Genomic DNA, 18,183 nt, shown 5'->3' with positions numbered 1-18,183 from the left:
CTAAACTAGAACTGTGGGTGTTAAATCTGCTAGTTTGAGTTGACGTTTATGCTCACTGGTAAAGGCTTTCATTTTGAAAAGGGAACTCCATATTTTTTGTGGATTACAGTGACATTCTCCAAAATAGAGTAAATAAATATATGAAAGCTCCAGGCATTATTATTCCACAAATACATCTCGGCTTAAGTTCAGCTTCTTAGATATAAGCAAATCAGTACATTTTCTAGACTGAACACATATTCTTTTTCTAATTTTTTTTAATCTTATTTTTGTACAATATAAATACTGTGAAAATTATTCGCTTTCCTGCTAATACAACCATGATGGAACAGAAAGAGTTAATGTGCTTGCTGACAGTATATTCAATGTCAATCCAATGTGGAATTACCAAATTATTACTCCTCTCCTTACAGCCATAGCCAGCAAACTACTCCAGAAAGTCAGCTCACCTAATGCTGAAACACCCATGTCCACCTATCCACCCATCCCCTATCTCACGACAGGAGGAGATGGGGATGATTTATAAGCCCTTTCCATAGACAGCCAGACTCTTCTTTTGCCTGACCACAAAGACAATAAAGCAAGTTTTGCTTTCTCAAGAACCAAGTAAGAATTACCAGCAAAATCTTCATTAGACTCCAAGTACACTATTAGTGCCAAATGTATCCATTTCTGGACTGGTCGGGAAACAAAGGGATCTCAAACATTTCTAACAAAATGTGTGCAGAATGATCATAAGAAAAGACACGTGGCCAGGCAAATACCTGTCAGATCGGCCTCCTTCCAAGCTGTACCTTAGGTAGTTCATACCATCTAAGAACTGGCTGCTTGGTAAAGAGTCATCTCCTAGTTCTCTGAGGTCTTCTGGCCTAAGGTACTCTCCTCCATCTCCTGTCATTGTGTCATCACCTTTAAACCAAACACAGAGGGACAGAGATGAGTTCTCATACACACAGGTTTGATTTCATGTACATGTTGGGATCAAACATCTGGCTAGCACAATAAACAGGAAGGCATTTTCCACTCAGGAAACACTGCAAACCACAAGCAATTAATGTATTTAATGCCACAGGCACATCCAGCAAGTTTTAAAAAAATAATAAATTAAATCAAGGCAATTAATCAATTAGTCTAATTTTTGCTGTTGCACCTACTGGTAAGGGGCACATTTCCTTGCTGCTCTCTAAAGTGTGGTCTCTCTGTTCCTTTATCCATTTGAGCTCTCTGGTCACAGCTATGTGTTTATGATCAAATAGAACTACTTATTTCACTGTAAGCTACTTGTTTCCAGCTGAAAAGGTGTTTTCTGTGGCCTTATGTCTGATAGTTGCAAATCCTAACTTAAACTCCCCATTGTCTAAACTTTTTATCGTAAGAGGATGTCTCATCCATGCTCAAACATCCTTCTCTAATCAGCAAAAAAAAAAATTTCTTCTAAAACATGGCAATATCCAGAAACTGGAAGTAAGCTCACATACATACATGGTAATGATCATTAATCAGAAATGCAATTCATAGTGAATCAAAGCCTAAATAGTCATTGGTTATCTGACACAGTAACCTTTTTGCATATACTCTGAATAATAGGGTTTCATTTTTTGTTGTTTTGTTTGGGGGTTTTTTTCAGTCTAAAATTATTTTTCCCCAGGAAATTCTGTCTCTATGAAGTCACAGTTAGCTTTTCCCCAGCAGGCTAACAAAACAGATTACATTGCCAAGCAACATGTAGATGTTTCTTTTCATTCCCATTTGCAACACGGTTTCTCTCCAGTTTCTGCCTGGAGATTTCTGTCACGTTCCCGATGGTTAATTACTACTGTATGAGCCCACAGGAGGCTTGGGGTAGCCCACAGAACTGCACAGCATGACTCCAGGACACTGATATCTTCCAGCTTTCTCATTTTCAAAGCTGCATGGCCAAATGTCAAGAACCTGAAGCTCAGTTTCACCAAGAAGCCTGCAGCTGTGAACAGAGGAACAGCCTTCAGCACCTACGCATTCCAGCTGCAGGACTTCACCCATGTGCTGAGAAAGGTTAGGTAAGTGGTATCCATGCTCTTTCAAACAGAATTCATTGGGGCATCAGGACTTGTGTGGTTGCAAAATTGTAAAAAACAATTACTGCTGCTATTTCTGATACAGCATCTTCCCCTCCCCTGCAAAATGTTACTGGCATTACAAGCTATAGGAGCAGTGCTGACCACGAAAGGAAGAAATCTTGATACTTGTTTTCATGAAACAAACCAAACCAAACCAGCTTTTCTAGCTTGATGACTCAGCTAATAAATAAAGGATTATAATTCAGAATTTGTCATCTAAAACTAAGTAACCTTTGGGAGCTTTAAGATTCTGTTGTATACACAAATATATGCAAAAATGTTCAGTAGAACAACAAAAGCTCTTGAAAATTCCATCTGCCCACATTAAGAGGGAGAAACTGGGCACAGTTTCATAGAAAACAATGAAATGCATTTAATCATTGCATGCTTCCTGTCTTCTGACAGATGATGCCTCCTGTTTCCTGGGAATGTCACATTATAAAGCACAGGCCTTGGTGAAAACTTGGAAGATATTAAGGCAATGCTGTTAATGAAACAGTAAAAGGAATTTCAAGTTATATTTTAAATAAACTGGATACTTATAATCATGCCAGACATTCCATCTATAATAGAAACACAGGCAAAATCTTCACCACTTGAATCACCCTCACATCCTTTAAAAACAAAACAAACCCCCACTCTTATTTCAGCTTTGGCCTCTCATCAAGAGTTGTCAATAATGAGTCTAAGTAACACTAGCAGTTTTAAGTGATGTGGACATCTGCAAACAGTAACAGGACTATCCATGAATATTTCACAATGTCTTAGAACATTTATCAGTTGGTAACACAGCTTACTTGCCAGTCTACTAGTCCTGAGTGAGTGAACTAGAAGGCAAAGTCACTCCCCACCAACCACTTGTGCTCTCCCATCTCTCCCCTAATGAGATGGGCTCCCAAAAAAAGCAGTGTCTCGTAGCATATGAAGGGAAAACAAAAATATGCACTTAAGTCTAAATGATTGTGTAGCAACATCATATTTAATGCAAATTAAGGACAGTAACATTTTAACTACTTACTGAGCTGTTTGTGACAAATACAGCCCTTGACATTGATGCTCCATGATTTGCAGTGGCCCTCTGTGAACTTACAGGTGGATTTTTATGAGTTACCCACTATATAATTTTAGTGATACATCTTCTATTTACTTGAAGGAACACCTTCCTTCCTTCAGTGATATCAACAGATTTTCAGAGGTTTACTTGGCAGGGGAAAGCCACACATTGTACCCCAATTCAAGCATTCTTGTTCAGCCTTGGCCCCACCACTGCTACTGACCATCTTTCAAATCTCTCTAAAAATTTGTCCAAATCTGCGTTCCTGGATGTGCATTTCTGAATTCAGCTGAACACACAGGATTTCGCCAGACCATCAAAACTGGAGACCCACACACATGTTGCTGTACTTTACAGTTTTCTTAAATTCTACCAAAGGGAGTGCAATATCCTACCTATATAGCTGATTAAATCAAGCAACAATCATGAACCACTCTGAGATCTAAACATGTTTTAAATGCCAAGTAACATTTACAAGACAGTAGCTTTGAGGCACCCAGCCAGATGCAATTCCCAGCTTAGGCAATCAGCACTGGTTCACAGGGGTAGTGTTTCATTAACATTTATAAAACAGATTAGCTTTTTTTCCAGAAATTATCCTGTGGTATCAGGGAGCTATGCAAACGTTTGACCAAATAAGCATTTTTAAAATTTTCACCACACCATTTTGGATATGCATCTAGGAAGTGAACTCATTTAGGAAGCCTCAGCAAAGGCACTTCTTACCATTCCTATAGTTCTCCTGCTACTTCAGTGAATTGCAAAAAACAATTGCTGTATGAGAATTATTTCTCACCGATCATACAGGAAATATATGCAAAAGTTGGGAGGGTGAAGAAAAACAAAACAAAACAAACACAAAAACACAAAAACAAGAGGGCTGTGATAAGGAACTGCCAGAAATTGCTTTTAATAGATGTTTTTAAAGCCAGATACAGAATTATTGTTTTCTCTGCAGCATGCAGACAAGTCTACAGCTCCCCACATAAGTGCTGCTCCTTGAAAGTAACAGATGGAGAAGGAACAGCTATGGCAAGCACAGTTTTTTATGGAATATGTAAGTCCTGAAGTATCTTTAAAGGAATGTATAATGCAGCTTCTCTGGCACTTTCCTTGGACACCTTCACTTTCCTAAAACCAGTCCTCTATGTAATGGCTGGCAGACACTACACATTTCCCTGCATTACAGTTTGCCTAATGCTTTAAATTTCTTTGGTTTCAGCCAGTCAGGAAAGCAGGGTTTCACATGTGTTTTCATGGAGGGTTTCACATATTGATACATGACTCAACATGAATCATCAGATCAGCTACTGGTGGCTCAGTGCAGCTCCATCAGAAAGAAAGGGAATCAAGGGAAAAGAAAAAAACCCTGTATGTCTACCCTGCAGGATCTGCAGGGAGGGGAAGATGTCTTGATTTTGGTTTTTTGTAAATTAACCTGCTGCAAAATGAATTCCATTATTTCACAGGAGGATGCTATGGTATTTATAAAGTTATGTTGGATCTAGATAACCTAGATCTAGGTAGAGGTACATTGGATCTCGTTATGTTGTTTCTTCTAATCCTAGAACCGGACAAGAACAAACTAACCCTACCTCCCTAAGCTCAGAAGCCTTGGAAGTTCATCAATACCACTTGGCATGCTGCAAAGCCTGAGGTGTGCTGGGGCTACTGTGCCATGTACAGTTAAACTGGGACTCGACTGGGTTCTCTGGGGAGTTTTAAGAGGAGCAATAAAGCAGATCCTACAATGAATTCTGGGCAGGAAATGACACTAAAAGAACATACTGGGAAAAGTGATGGAGAATGATTTAGCTTTTTGTTCCATCAGAACTCTGCTCTCTTCTCATGGAAGTGGACAATTCACCCTAAACCAGGTAAATTTCCTCACAATATGGAACACATTGGGCATGGAGGAAGGAAAGCTTGGTCTAGCTATGACTCCCAGCAAACCTGCTGACCATGACTCTACATGCATTGAAGTGAAAAGAAGGGAAAAAATGTCTTTTCCTTCTTCCCAAGGATACAGTGAAATTCACATGGCAAATAACCTCCTTTTTTGTAGCACTTTTAAAAATATTTGTAAAATGTTATGTACTGACACACAAGTTATCTTTCAGAGCCTTATTGTTCCAGGGAACAATAGCCCAAGACATTTGATGCCCATGGAACAGATAATGCTTCTCTGACTGGAAGAGCTCAGTTTGACTACAAAATGTCTCTAAGTACTATCAGCAGCCATAACCTCTTAAGCTAATGAATGTTAATGTAATAGTAACCATTTTTTATCAATCATGAGTGGGAATAATACCCAGTAGCTCAAAAGACAGATTTAGGTCAGATGGATAAGACTAGTTAAAAATGCATTTCCCCTTTTAAAGATGCTGAATATTATTTACTTCAGTGAACAAGCTATTGTAGGTACATCTTATACTACTGGTTGTAAGGTGCTTAATTCAGAGTGTGAATTAATTCAGTGGTGTTATTCTGAATTCACAGTGTTTTAATGTGCAGCAACAACAGCTTACTTAAGTCTAACAAAAAACAGCCACTGGCTGCATCTTTGACTTCCAGTTTTAATTAAGAAAAGTAATTCCTTAACTCTTCTGACTAGTTAAGTCACTACTTCAGTGGAATTATGTGCATTTACAACAGCAATGAATTCTGCCCAGACTTAACTGCTCATTTCTCACTTATATGCTGCAGTTTTAGTGTACTCTAAGGTCATGTGTGGAGGCACTCAGGGAATTCACTGCCATATTTTAGCACCGTTTCCTGCTCTTATAGATACTAGTAAGGAATTCTATATGCTTACCAAAGCACAAGGTGCAGTTACCACAAATACGGACTGATATACTTTGACAAGAGTATATTATCATCTCAAAATAACAACATTCATAACAGTAACTAGGTGGCCACTTAGTTCCGGGCAAGTAGTTACAAAGGTTGGTAAACAGATACATGTGGCATTTTCTTCACAGCTCACAACATGCCAGGCAAAACAGCTTATCATGATCCCATTTTGCAACTGAAAGACAAGGATAATTGGAATGACTTCCGCAGAGCCATCAACAGTGCTAGAAAAAAAATTGCTGAACTCTACTGGAGCATCTGTCTGTAAAGCAGTAACTTCTCAACCCTTTGTAAGCATATGTCTGAACTAGACTTACTAAGCATTTTGAAAGTTGTCTTTTTTGAAAGTTTCTGTACACTGGAAAAAATTGTCTACACTGAAAACATTTTTCAATAACAAAAAAGAATTTTTTTTTTTTTTTCCTTTTTAATCAGAAATCCAATGTTATCAGGCGTTGTTTAGCTGTGAACTGCCTTCTGGAATCTAAGATCACATTTTTGATGTCCTTAAGCAATGCAGTAGCTCACAGATATGCCACCATGTCACTGATGCACATTAATGAAGGGACCCTCTGTTAGACAGATAATATTACTGTGAATACATTGGAATGATGTAGTATCACAATTCTGAGTAAGCTTGAAAACTAAAAAGGAGAAAAATTAGCAATTCTGTGAGAGTTAAAAAGCAACAATCTGGCACTGGGACATTATCATATGCAGGCATTAATTTATATTTTATTTTATAAACTATCTAAGGACACGTGATCATGCTGTTTCCATTTTGAGAAACACTTCAGGAAATTCAATGTCCTAATCCCTTTCTTTTTGAGATGACTTCATTATTTGTAATTTATTTTTTTTTTAAGAAACACAAATTTTAACCAAAAACATCACCTTGAGTCTCAAGCAGGCAAAGGGTTGACTCTTTAGTGACTTTTCGATGAGCATCCCTCATGAAAGAGACACTGTTCTTTGGATATTGTGATTCTAACTGATTTTGAAACTCCATTGACTATTTGCACACGAATGTTTGTTTGTTCGACATTTATCTATCCCTTCTCTGCAATTGAAACGTTGGCATTAATTAGTGTGAAGTGTGAAATGACCTTTATGGTAGCTCAGTAGCATGCTGCTTCTGACAATGGGGTCTCACTTTCTACATCTGCCTTTCTATTGCTTTCTGCCTGCAAAAGTAGTCTGGCCGAAAAATAACTTGTCAGAACCAACAAAGAGATTAGTTTCCAGACAGATCAGTTCTCTGGGTTGGTTCACCACATGGAGAAGTGTTGGTGCTGACCTGAAGGAGGATGTGGGGAAGTGTGGCTACAGCTATGACAACTTCTTGCAGCAGCCAGAACATAGTCTCAAAGAGACAGTGAAACCAGAGCTACTGAAAAGTAAGTGGACTGAGAACAGAGCAGGAGATGAGGAGGCCCAAACAGACACAAATGGGAGCTCTTTGACAGCCCATTTTACTGGTTGGTTTTGTATCCCCTGTAGACAGTGCTACACTTACTGTATTGTCTTTGATGGGAGTCACAAAGATAAACCATGGGCAGTCTGTACAGCTCTTTTGCCACAAAAATAGCACATGGACTGAGTACAGAGGAGAAGCAACATGCTCCTCAATACAATATTAAAATACAGGAGAATTAAAACAAAATCGTTCCTGCTTTCTTTAGATTTTCCTGCCTTCTCTAGATTTTCCCGTGTGCCCACCTTGACTTAACCCCATCAGAAACATCTGCTTGCACTTAACTTCACTAATTCTGTAGATGTCACTAAAATACATTTCACAAGATGCTTTTAACAAATTGCCCTTTACTGCTACAAGGATCCCTCAGGAACAAATTGTTTCTTTTGTGGCCACAGCTTCAAAGGAGCTACACTTTGTAGCAATACAAACAGCTAAGCCAGATGCAATAATAAAAATGCACAGATTTTTTTTTAGTACAACTCTATCCACACTAAGCATTTTCTGCTGGCATGGATACATATTTCAGAAACCACATCACTTAACAGCTAGGCTTGTGGGAACCTGTAGTGTAATCCCCATCATTAAGGAGCAGCACTTCTTAATCTTTTTTGCAAGATCAGGCCATCACCTTCTGATCAGTGACTGCATTATATCTGCACTGAGCACAGTGCTGAGCAAATGGATGACTAGCCTTAAATAGTCTTCATGGTAGACTGTGGTGCAAAAGAGAAAGGAGCAGGAAAACACATTTGCATGTGTGTGTTTCTGTGGGGTATGAATAAACTGCTTAATCAATTTGTACTGATATATCTTTGGGCAGGAAACACAGAATAGGTGATAGATAATAGGCTTACAGCACATTAATTAGGATTTTCCTATAATCTCACTTCTGCTAGCCTATGAAGTTTCTTTTTTTTCACTTCTTCCTTGACCATTGCACAAAAGCTTATCAATCCAACTTCATTTAGGCTGTTACTGGCACGAGTGTTTCTCTAGCCCTGACAATGTACACCTGCTTCTATACTTACCTCTGACACTTATAATCTAAAATACAGTATCTAATTAAAAAAAAAAAAAAAAAAAGAAGAAGCAATTTTAAATAACACTACAATCTGGTTCTATTCAAAGGAAAGATTATTTTTCTAAGGTGAAGAACTCTGAATAATCATACAATTGCTAAACAGAAAAGTGCTGTATGAAAATAAAAGAAGAATTAGAATTACATCTTTTAAAACAGGCTAAACAGAGCAGGACTTTACATACCAAGCTGAGCTATTTGATGGGTTATATGGTCCTTTTTTTTAAAGTGCTAAGACTTGATGTTGCATTTGAACTTGTTTCAGGAATATGAATACTATGTTATTAATGTAACAACAGGCAACTAAGCAATATAACTGCTTCCCAGGCAAAATGCAAAACAAGCTCCACTATGGGACCTGAAACACTTATTTGTTCAAGTACTCTCCTTGTGTTCAACTTTAGAATTCCATAATTACAGCGGCAGGTTTATGTGTTACCTTATTTATTTCAGAATGTACTGTGTCACTTCCAAGCAGCTAGGAACACAGCACTACAGAAACATTAGTGGTAGCCTTTTATAAAGACTACACCATCACTAAAAGGTTCACCCTCTTTATTTAAAAAGTTTTGCAGTCTTTCTGGCCACAGCTATTTTAAGTTCCTGTGACAAGTACCATCCATGCTAGGAATTCTCGCAACTTCCTGAATGTTTTGCCTGTAGAAACAGATTGTACAAGGACAAGGACATGAAGTGCTTAAACTGTGACCAACCTGCCCAGCAACATGCAGCAGGACCACAGGGGCACTATCAGTCTGAGTCCAGAGCAATGATGTCTCAGAGTACCTATGTCATATCTCTGGTTATCAACAAACGGGGGTGTCAAATGGTAACAGAAAGCAGAGAGTGTTAATTCAAAGCACCAGAGAACTTTATTCATGCTGGATATAAGTTCTGCTAACATATTCAAGACACAGGAAATAAATCTTGGGTTTTCTGGCTTCCCTTCTTCCTCCCACCTTTCAGGAAACACATGCTCAGTCACACTTCAAAAGCAATGAAAAGGAACAGCGTTAGGCACCCAGGTAAGTAAATTCATATTGCTTCAACACAGAAAAAATAAACCAAACAATCCCAGTTAAACAAAAAGAGGAAGCTTGTCTTACTCCATGAACTTCTGCTAACAGCACCTGTGCCATTACACACTTCACCATCACTGAAGCGTTCATCATCAGAGTGCTTAAAGGCTGTGCAACATATAAATTGGTTTGAGAAAAAGGAATACCCTGTATTAATCCTGTAGAAGCAGAAAGACATGCTAGGCTTTGTGGATAAAGATGTTTAAATGGTAGTTCAAGAGACTGGGAGAAAATGTAGCAAAGTGAACATAAGGCTATAAGCAATTGAAAGGCCATTTATCACAATAATTACACCAGTAATTGAATGTTTTTCAAACAGAGAAGGTAGAAAAGCATGCCTGAGAGAAATCATTTCACTGAGCATGATGCAGCAGAAAATAATTTCTTTTGAATCACACTTGTTTGCTTTCACTTGCAGCTTTGCAAACATTAAAAATAAGTATCTGAAGCTTAAACATAATATTTTCTCAGGAGTGTAACTCATTTATCAGCATAACTCTATCTCAAAAAGTAATACAAGCAGTTTAGGAACACAAATGCCATTAACATCCAGTACCATTTAGAACCTTGAGTGCTTTTGTGTTCTTTGTAAAAGAAAAAAACAAAACAAAACACATCCCTGTAACCTGTGTTCCTAAAACACCAGGACTTTTTGAAATCACTCACTCTACGGATTATTTGTATGAAATAATAATAGCCATAAAAAGGCATATGCAAAATACTGTAATATTAAATACCACTGCCAAAAGAATTAGAAAATTCTTGCAAATGTGTGTATATTTATCAGATGCCATCGTGAATAGAATTTGTAATAAGTCATTTGTGAACTTTTAGAAAAGGAAGTTTTAAAGTTAAATCCCCAATTCTGTGCTTTATAAAACCATGGTAATTTATCAGTCTTTCTAGAAGTTCCCAGAAATTTTCTTGGGACTTAGCTAAGCAGTACAACATATGCCTCCTGTCTGCACATACAATAGACTCTGAAACCAAAGTGTCAAACTTATTAGCATGTTGTAACTTTATGTCATGCTGCATGGATCTGTGACTGGTGTGTGCCAAAAGCTCCCTCAAGGGAACAGTCTTCCTCACCTTCACCTCATGTATCTTCTTACACGAATGGTTCCAATTAGGCAGAATTCCTAGATATATGTATCTGAAATAGGTGGCACTGCTCCAGAAAATCCACTGCTCAAATTCCTCTTTATGGGAGGGTCAAACCCAGCTTTGAGACAGCTCTACACTTAACATTTTAAAACCTGAGACAGGAAATGCTCTCATTTGTTGATTTGGTTCAGATAAGCTTTTTCTGAAAAAGATGCAGGGGTCCAGGATTTTGGTTTGGGTTAACTTTTGGCATCTTTATTCAAATGCCATAATGACTACATCATTAGAACAAGGCCAGAACTTGAGTACTGCAAAATGAAGATGTCGAAGTACTTAAGCAGTTATCTTGAGCCTATATTACAGGTTGCATATGTGATATGAAATAGGAACTTGGCAAAATTGCTCACCTTCTTCATCTGAAACATCCAGGACTTCAGTCATTGTCTCAGGTACATTTAGCTTGTGCTTCTCTGTTACAGTCTGCAAAGACAGAATCATCAACCCTTAAATTAAACACCAAAAGAAGCAGCCAAGTTTACAACAGGATATTTTCAACAGCAGTGGGATCTGCTGAGACATTTTATAACACATTTCTCTTTCCCCTAACTTTATTTTTCATCTTTACTCCAGAAGCTCCAGTGCTGCATAAGGTAACATTTATTCTGGCAAAAAAATATAAAAAAATAAAGATAATGAGCTGGTCAGAGGAAGAAAATAAAAGAAACAAAAGCTCTCAGCAAATTTATTTATAAATGGTGCATGTAGAACAATTCAGCTCAATGTTTCCAAGATGACTTTAAAATGAATTAGGTAATGTCTACAGAAGAGCTTCAGAAAGTTGAATGTGGCATATGGAAATTATTACATCTTAAAGCATTTGGAAATGAAATTATGAATTATGTGAAATTTTTAAACAAGAAAAGATGTGAAGGATTTATGCAGATCACTTGAAATACTTCTTCCCCTCCCCCTAATAAATAAATAAATTACTACACTGCGTATCAATTATATCCTTTTCATAAATCATGTCTATTCCCCCAAAGCACGTACACATCAGGGTAAAAAGTGTTATTTGAATATTCAGATACATTTTGTGCATCTGAAAGCTTAAAACACTGTGATACAAGGGACGTGTGGATTGAGGACTGTTGGGAGGACACCACCAAGTGTAAGCACACAGAGCAGAAAAACACTGGAAGTTTTTAATATGATTTTATCTTCATAAATGACTTCCAAGAGGAAACAAAAGATGCTCAGGGGTGCTGTATTAAGAATGGGTACATGCTTTTAGCACAAAGATACACACTGGAGAAAGAGATGAAGAACATAATGTGAGAAATTGTAGGAAGTGTAAGGTCTGAAAAAGTTGCCTGCAGGGAGCTCCTCCATGTGTTGCGATACAGGAGGCAAAATGCCAAGCACTTAAAAAAGAGCAGTGATCAGGGCAGCATTAGTCACAACAGAAAAACAATCAGCATTTCCCTGGCTCCACCCAGATCTGCAGCCAATCAGCTGAACTGGGCAGCTGTGGAGAGGAGTCAACACATCCTCCTTTATGGTATGTAGGAGCAGATGTGCCCCTAAGGCATGGAGAGGACACCTCAGGAGGTCACGAGTCTTGGTGAAGCTCCCACTGAGGTTCTACTTCACTCCCCATTGCGGACCATATCTATCAAGCAGAAATTAACATTACATGCAGAAGTTGTGAAAGACCAGACAATCTGAGGGATGATTAATGTCAGCCAAATCCCCAGTCCCTTGTACAATATGCTTTTGGGAAAATGCCCACTGATACCAAGCAGTGAAGCAACAGCAGGTTTTGTTGCATGAAACTTACTAGGTATTTCGCGATTCTGTTTGATATGTCTCTCCTTCTAACCAACTGACAAAGATAGCATTCTTCATTATTATAAGATACTGCACTTTTATAAATAACAAAGTTAACAACAGTGTCATTACTTGGGAAGGTTGTTTTGAAAGTCTGTTTTACTTGTCTGAAATATATTTAACTGACAGCAGTTCACCCTTCTGAGGTGCAGGGAAAGTACAAGGCCCTTTGCTTGAAATGGCAATCCCTAAATTCACTCTTACCTTGTCTTTTCAACAATACAGCACTAAGTTAACACATATATCATCATGTGTTTATAAAAAAATCCCTGACATTGGGCTAAAGAAACAAACCCAGGTGAAGAGGCTGTGTATTTTTCAAGTAAAGTGGAAAGCACTTTGAGTACCAACTTACTGGCATTATAATTGTCATTGCAATTGTATCTACACAAAGTGTCCTGCAAACTCTCTACTGCCAGTTCATGTGTTTCCCCACATAACTGAAAAGTTAGGAAAAGAAAAAAAAAAGGCAGGAGGAGGCAACTAAATTCTGAAGAAAGGGCAAAGAAGGGGGTCTGCCTAGGAGTCACAAGTGCTAGTTTTTTACAACTTCCGTATGACCAAACTTTATTTAAGAGAACTTGGCTCCCAATCTTAGCTATTGTAAATAATCCATTTGATCAGAAAAACACAGAAGTTGAAGGATGCTACAATGCTCTAGTCTACAAGCTACAGGTACCAAGGTACAGTGTGTACTGTCTTTCTAATAACTCAGACCTGCCAACCTTAGTAACTAAGGCTTATCTAGTATATCAATTTGTTAATAAATTAGGTTTTTACAGGCCCCTATATAACAACAATCTGGTCTCTGACTAAGCTTCTCAGACATTACTATTTATTTACAGAAAATTAATGATACTTTATATACTTCCTGATTTTCCCTTCGGTCAGAGAATAATGATTTAATTAAATCATTATTTAATGATTTAATAACTTAACAATTGAAACAAAGTTTGGAAGGCAGAATCAAAAGAGTGCATGTGTCTGTGCACGTGTGCACTTTTCAAAATAACAAAAAGTCTGGAATGCTATTTCTGAAACACTAAAATCATCAGGAATCACTAACTCTACATCAACTCCCTACAGAACTTGTGAATTACCATTTTTTTTATGAGCTTTTAATATAATACTAGCATTTTTTTTTTAATCGATAGGCACATTCAAAATAGCAAATACTCTCAAAATTTAAAATCCATATCTAGCCCCATGAAGGGCCTTGAGAACTGCTCTATGTAAAACTACACTCTATTGCTTTTATCAACGTGGCTCCACTAATAACAACACTAGTGCAAGGAAGAGGAAAATTTGTTCCTAGTTAGACCAAAGGCTTTGGCACTGGAGATCTTTTCCTGAAACCCCAGTGACCTGCATATCAATAAAGCATCAGCCTCTCTAAAGTCCTCCATGCATCACTCAGCTACAACCTTAGAGAATGAAGTAGCTATGGTGACAGCACCTTTTTTTTCCTGATCTAAATGCTGTGTTCTGGTTTGGCAACACCAACCTCACCATCTGGAGAAGTTTGTTGCAAGGAGTGCCTTTGAGTGCCTGTTATTTATCACCCTTTTTTTAGGACTTGTTCTGAATTATGTTCAATCAACGTTCTCTGCCATGCACTGCAACACCAGAGGTTTATCTTCTATACATCCCTAAGGTGCAAGATTCAGCCAAATTCATCACTGAAGAATCTACTGAGTTTATTGAGGGCTCCCACTTGACTTTCAAAAGCAGTGCTTTGTACAGAGACACAGTTCAAGATTTCAGATTTCTCTTAAATGGAAGGATTAAGAGTTGACCATGCAAGTAAGGTTCAGTACTGGATTCAGTCCTAAACCCCAAGCATCTGGGATCTGGCAGAAAAACCCATTTCCCTCAAAGTTTAAAGAAATATTTATCCAAGTAAATAATTCGCAAGTTTCTTTTCACAGTGTAATCCCTATTATTACCCAGTATCTGATACTTAGATATGACAAGGTATGAGGCTCCACAGTGCAAGACAAGGTACAAAAGAAAGGGATTGACAACTTAAATGAGGCATAAAATGGAAAAAGTGTGTCAGGACACAGCACAGAGAAGAGCAAAGGTGTCATCTGAGGCTAAAAAATATGCTTTTGAAAAGTTTTTCAAAAAACTTTACCTACATTTTATTTTTCTAAATTATTAGAAACCATTCTCTATTTGATCAATCATCTATCCATAGATGTTGATGTATGTGTATTTCATATGTGTGATGTGCCATATCAGTAATAAAGAAGACCAAATAACAACAAAAACACAGTCTTCAGTAAGAGACTTCTGGAATCACACTGAAATTCCTCGTTCAAACCTGAGTCAGTCTGATCTTTGCAGGTCATTAATAAATTATGGCTCAACTCTATTTGTAACCTTATGCCACGTTACTTCTGTCTTCCTTGGTTAATATCACTGGCACTTGCTGTCAGGATGCAACAAAATCAATATAATTTTCCTATTTCTTTATAAGAGACTTTGGCTTTCTCCCCTTCCCTTAACCCTTTTCCCTGATTGAGTAGTGGCATTTTTTAAGTAATCTGTGGATTTTTACGGCTCTGAGCTCTCAAATGATATCTAGATCAGATAAGTTTTCTAGACTGTCTATCTTTATTAAAAAAAAAAAAAAGCAAAAAAAAAAAAAACAACCCACGACCTTACAAAAGTGTTTCAAACAAAATGTAGTCACAGAAATTTAAATGAAAATTCATTTCCTAAATGATGCACTATTTCTAATGTTTTCTCTTCCTACCTGCTAAAACACTTGTAGATGGGAGGTAAAAAGTCCAAGAAGGCAAAATGTTCCCCTCCCAGAGTGTCAGAATGTATCAGTTTTTCCCAGCTTAAAGCAACATTACCATCTTGCTGCTGTTCAGCACATACTTCTGTTCACAAACCCTGAAGTCAAAATATGGACTACCAGGAGTGTGGAGAAGTGAGAGGGCTGAGCACATAAGGAAAGGTTATTTCATATTTTGGAAAATGAGGATCTACTTGAATCAAAAGTGACTCGGGTAAAAAGTTGATTGATGTGATTCAGAGCCACCTAGTGATCATCGTTTAACTGGCATTAAGCCCATGGCTGTACAGTCCAAGTACTAAGCAGCTTGCTGTGGTGTGCTGCAAGGGTTGAGCCTCAGTAGGTGTCAAAAGTGTGGAAACGTAAGGACAGATTGAAAAGGGGAGGTGCAAAGATAAACAGGACAGGATCTAAACAACAATGCTCAAACTTACAGAGAGTTTGGGTTTGCAGCTCAGACTCTTATCTAGAAAAAAAGTTTTACTCTGCTTTTGAGTAGTTGCTTCTCATTTGTATGCCCATAGACCTTGTCACCTAGCTCAGTGAAGCCTGTTGTGCTGCACAGGCTCCCCCACGCTTTAAGGATACGCTGCAAGGACTGTAGCACTTTTGCAAAAATCCAACAGGAAGGGGGGGGGGAGGCGCTAAAACCAGCAAATCAACCAAGGAAAGAGAGAGACAGAGAGTCTGAGGGAAGAAGAGAAAGACAACATTCTGCATAAAGAAGAGAGATGATTTAATGCGTCTGCAACTCACAGTTGTGGTGGTAGTGATCTCCTCCGTGACAACCTTCAGCGTGTCGACCACTGAGATATATCCCAGACGCCTTGCGATAGCTAAGGCAGTGTTACCATTCTGGAGAGAAGAGAGAGAAGGGGAGAGAGGGAGTGCAGTGAGAGGGAGGACTGTGATGTGAACCAATGAGATCACTCTCAACACGGCATGAGCCAGCATTTCCATCCAAAACAAGGCACAGCCTAGGAAAAATCACTTGGGTTTTTTTTTTTTTAACCGTCACATCTGACTCCGTCTTTGTAACTTCTTTAAGACTATAGCCCTGATTACCATGGTAACACAACACACTTACATCTGCCTGCTCTTCCAAATTAAAAAGTGCTGTATTGCTTAACCCTTCAGTGCTCAAATTTCACTACACAGAATGTGTCTTGTCTGCTGAAGTTCATGCTTTAATTTGCATACACGGCTCTACACCAGAAATACTCTTCTAAAAAAAGTATTTGAAAATGTTACAGCTTCGCTTCCAGTTGAAACTGTTACTTCTTTATCAGCTACAATCCCCTCTTTGAGGAATGCAAAACTAGAGCTGTATTGTCTACGTACATCTCTACTGCTCCTTACTAGAAAAATATATGTCCAATAAAAGTACGCAAAAGATAATGATTTAACAAAAACCAAAACAACCTATACAAGCATCGGGAGTGGGGAATTAATTTGCATTTAAACAAATTTATTTGCGGTTTAAATGCCCATCATACGTAGATATGCCATTCATCAAATGGACAACAAAAATTATAATTTAGTAAGTGTTCAGGCCTGTTTATCTCCGTTTCATCACCTGGAACACTGGCAGTCCACGATCCCTGTGTCACTCAACTTGGGGAGGGGAGGAAATGACATATTCCATCATTCTTTATAAAGAGCTCTAACCAGAATCAGTTTATGTTATTATGCACTGAAGCAAAGGACAACATCCACCTCCCTTTGCACTGAAATGACTTCTCCTGTGACATCACTGCACCGTGGGCAGGATATCAGCCCGAAGCTTCTGTCTTCTTGGGCATTGGCTTTAGTTATCTGTAATTTAAGTTATTCTGTATCAGTCTAGCTCAGCAACCCTGAAGCAACACAGTATTCGTGGATTAGCAGAATGAAACGGATAGATTACCATCTCCACTGTACAAATTATTTCACTGTCACTATCACTTGTACATTAAATGCTCATATCTCACTCCCATATACCCTGGCAGATGTCTCAGGTTGGAATTCTCCCTTATCTCAAGGTAGATGCTGCTATGTGCAGACAAGAACAGAGCTAGTACCTGAGAAAGCACATAAACTGTGCAATAAAGACACATTCTGTAGACTCTGCTTGGATTTGGGTTAGGTTTGGCCGTGACAGCCCCAATCCAAGGAATGAAAGAAACCTTCAGTGGAACATGCCTAATAGCAGGAACTACAGCCCCAGAAGCTGACTACAATGGTCTCTTGCTTGATGATCTGCTGCCTAAACTGGTATTCTGGATAACTTCCCAGATGATTATTCAATGTGATCGTTCCAGGAGCAAACAGGGCGCCAGTGCCGATTTAAGCATGCACAATATATGTGCACAGAAACCTGATCTGCTCTGGGGAATGACATGAGTTTTGGCCACTCTGGCTGCATTTTAAATATTACCCAATTAGGGGTGACTAATAACAACATCAACATGAAATAGGACAGTTGTATTCCTGGCTGACTGCAGAGAAGGAGCTGTGCCAGAGGTTACTGACGGTCCTTGAGGAGGCATTAACATCAGTGAACACAGTAAGAACCTGAAACACATCCAGTGGATAGAGGGACAGAAATTTGGGACTAAATCTTCACAAAAGCCCGGGTTTTGATTTCCCCTTAATTCTTCTGGAAAAAATCTTTAATGAGATAACAATTTATAAACAAAGTGTGGAGGCAGAGGGCAACTGAACAAGCACAGCACAACTACCTGTGGCCAGCCTGACCCTGCAG

General features: G+C 38.4%; 1 protein-coding gene across 9 annotated transcripts in view; it reads right to left on the bottom strand.

Moving 5' to 3' along the window:
- Nucleotides 1-18,183, bottom strand: part of ANK2 (ankyrin 2) — a 179,733-nt gene that overhangs the window by 58,258 nt on the left and 103,292 nt on the right. For 5 of the 9 annotated variants that reach the window (XM_051617961.1, XM_051617962.1, XM_051617963.1 and 2 more), the window contains 3 exons: nt 16,197-16,295; nt 11,152-11,224; nt 765-909 (listed from right to left, as the gene is read on the bottom strand). In XM_051617961.1, the coding sequence (XP_051473921.1) occupies nt 765-909; nt 11,152-11,224; nt 16,197-16,295 (317 nt within the window). Of the gene's footprint in view, nt 1-764; nt 910-9,667; nt 9,749-11,151; nt 11,225-16,196; nt 16,296-18,183 lie in introns of all 9 variants that reach the window. The other 4 variants (XM_051617957.1, XM_051617958.1, XM_051617959.1 and 1 more) reach the window with 1 other exon arrangement.

The sequence above is a fragment of the Apus apus genome, chromosome 4 (assembly GCF_020740795.1).
Source record: "Apus apus isolate bApuApu2 chromosome 4, bApuApu2.pri.cur, whole genome shotgun sequence".
NCBI lineage: Eukaryota > Metazoa > Chordata > Aves > Apodiformes > Apodidae > Apus > Apus apus.
Note: the sequence above shows the minus strand (reverse complement) of the source record. Positions and strands in the feature narration are given on the sequence as shown.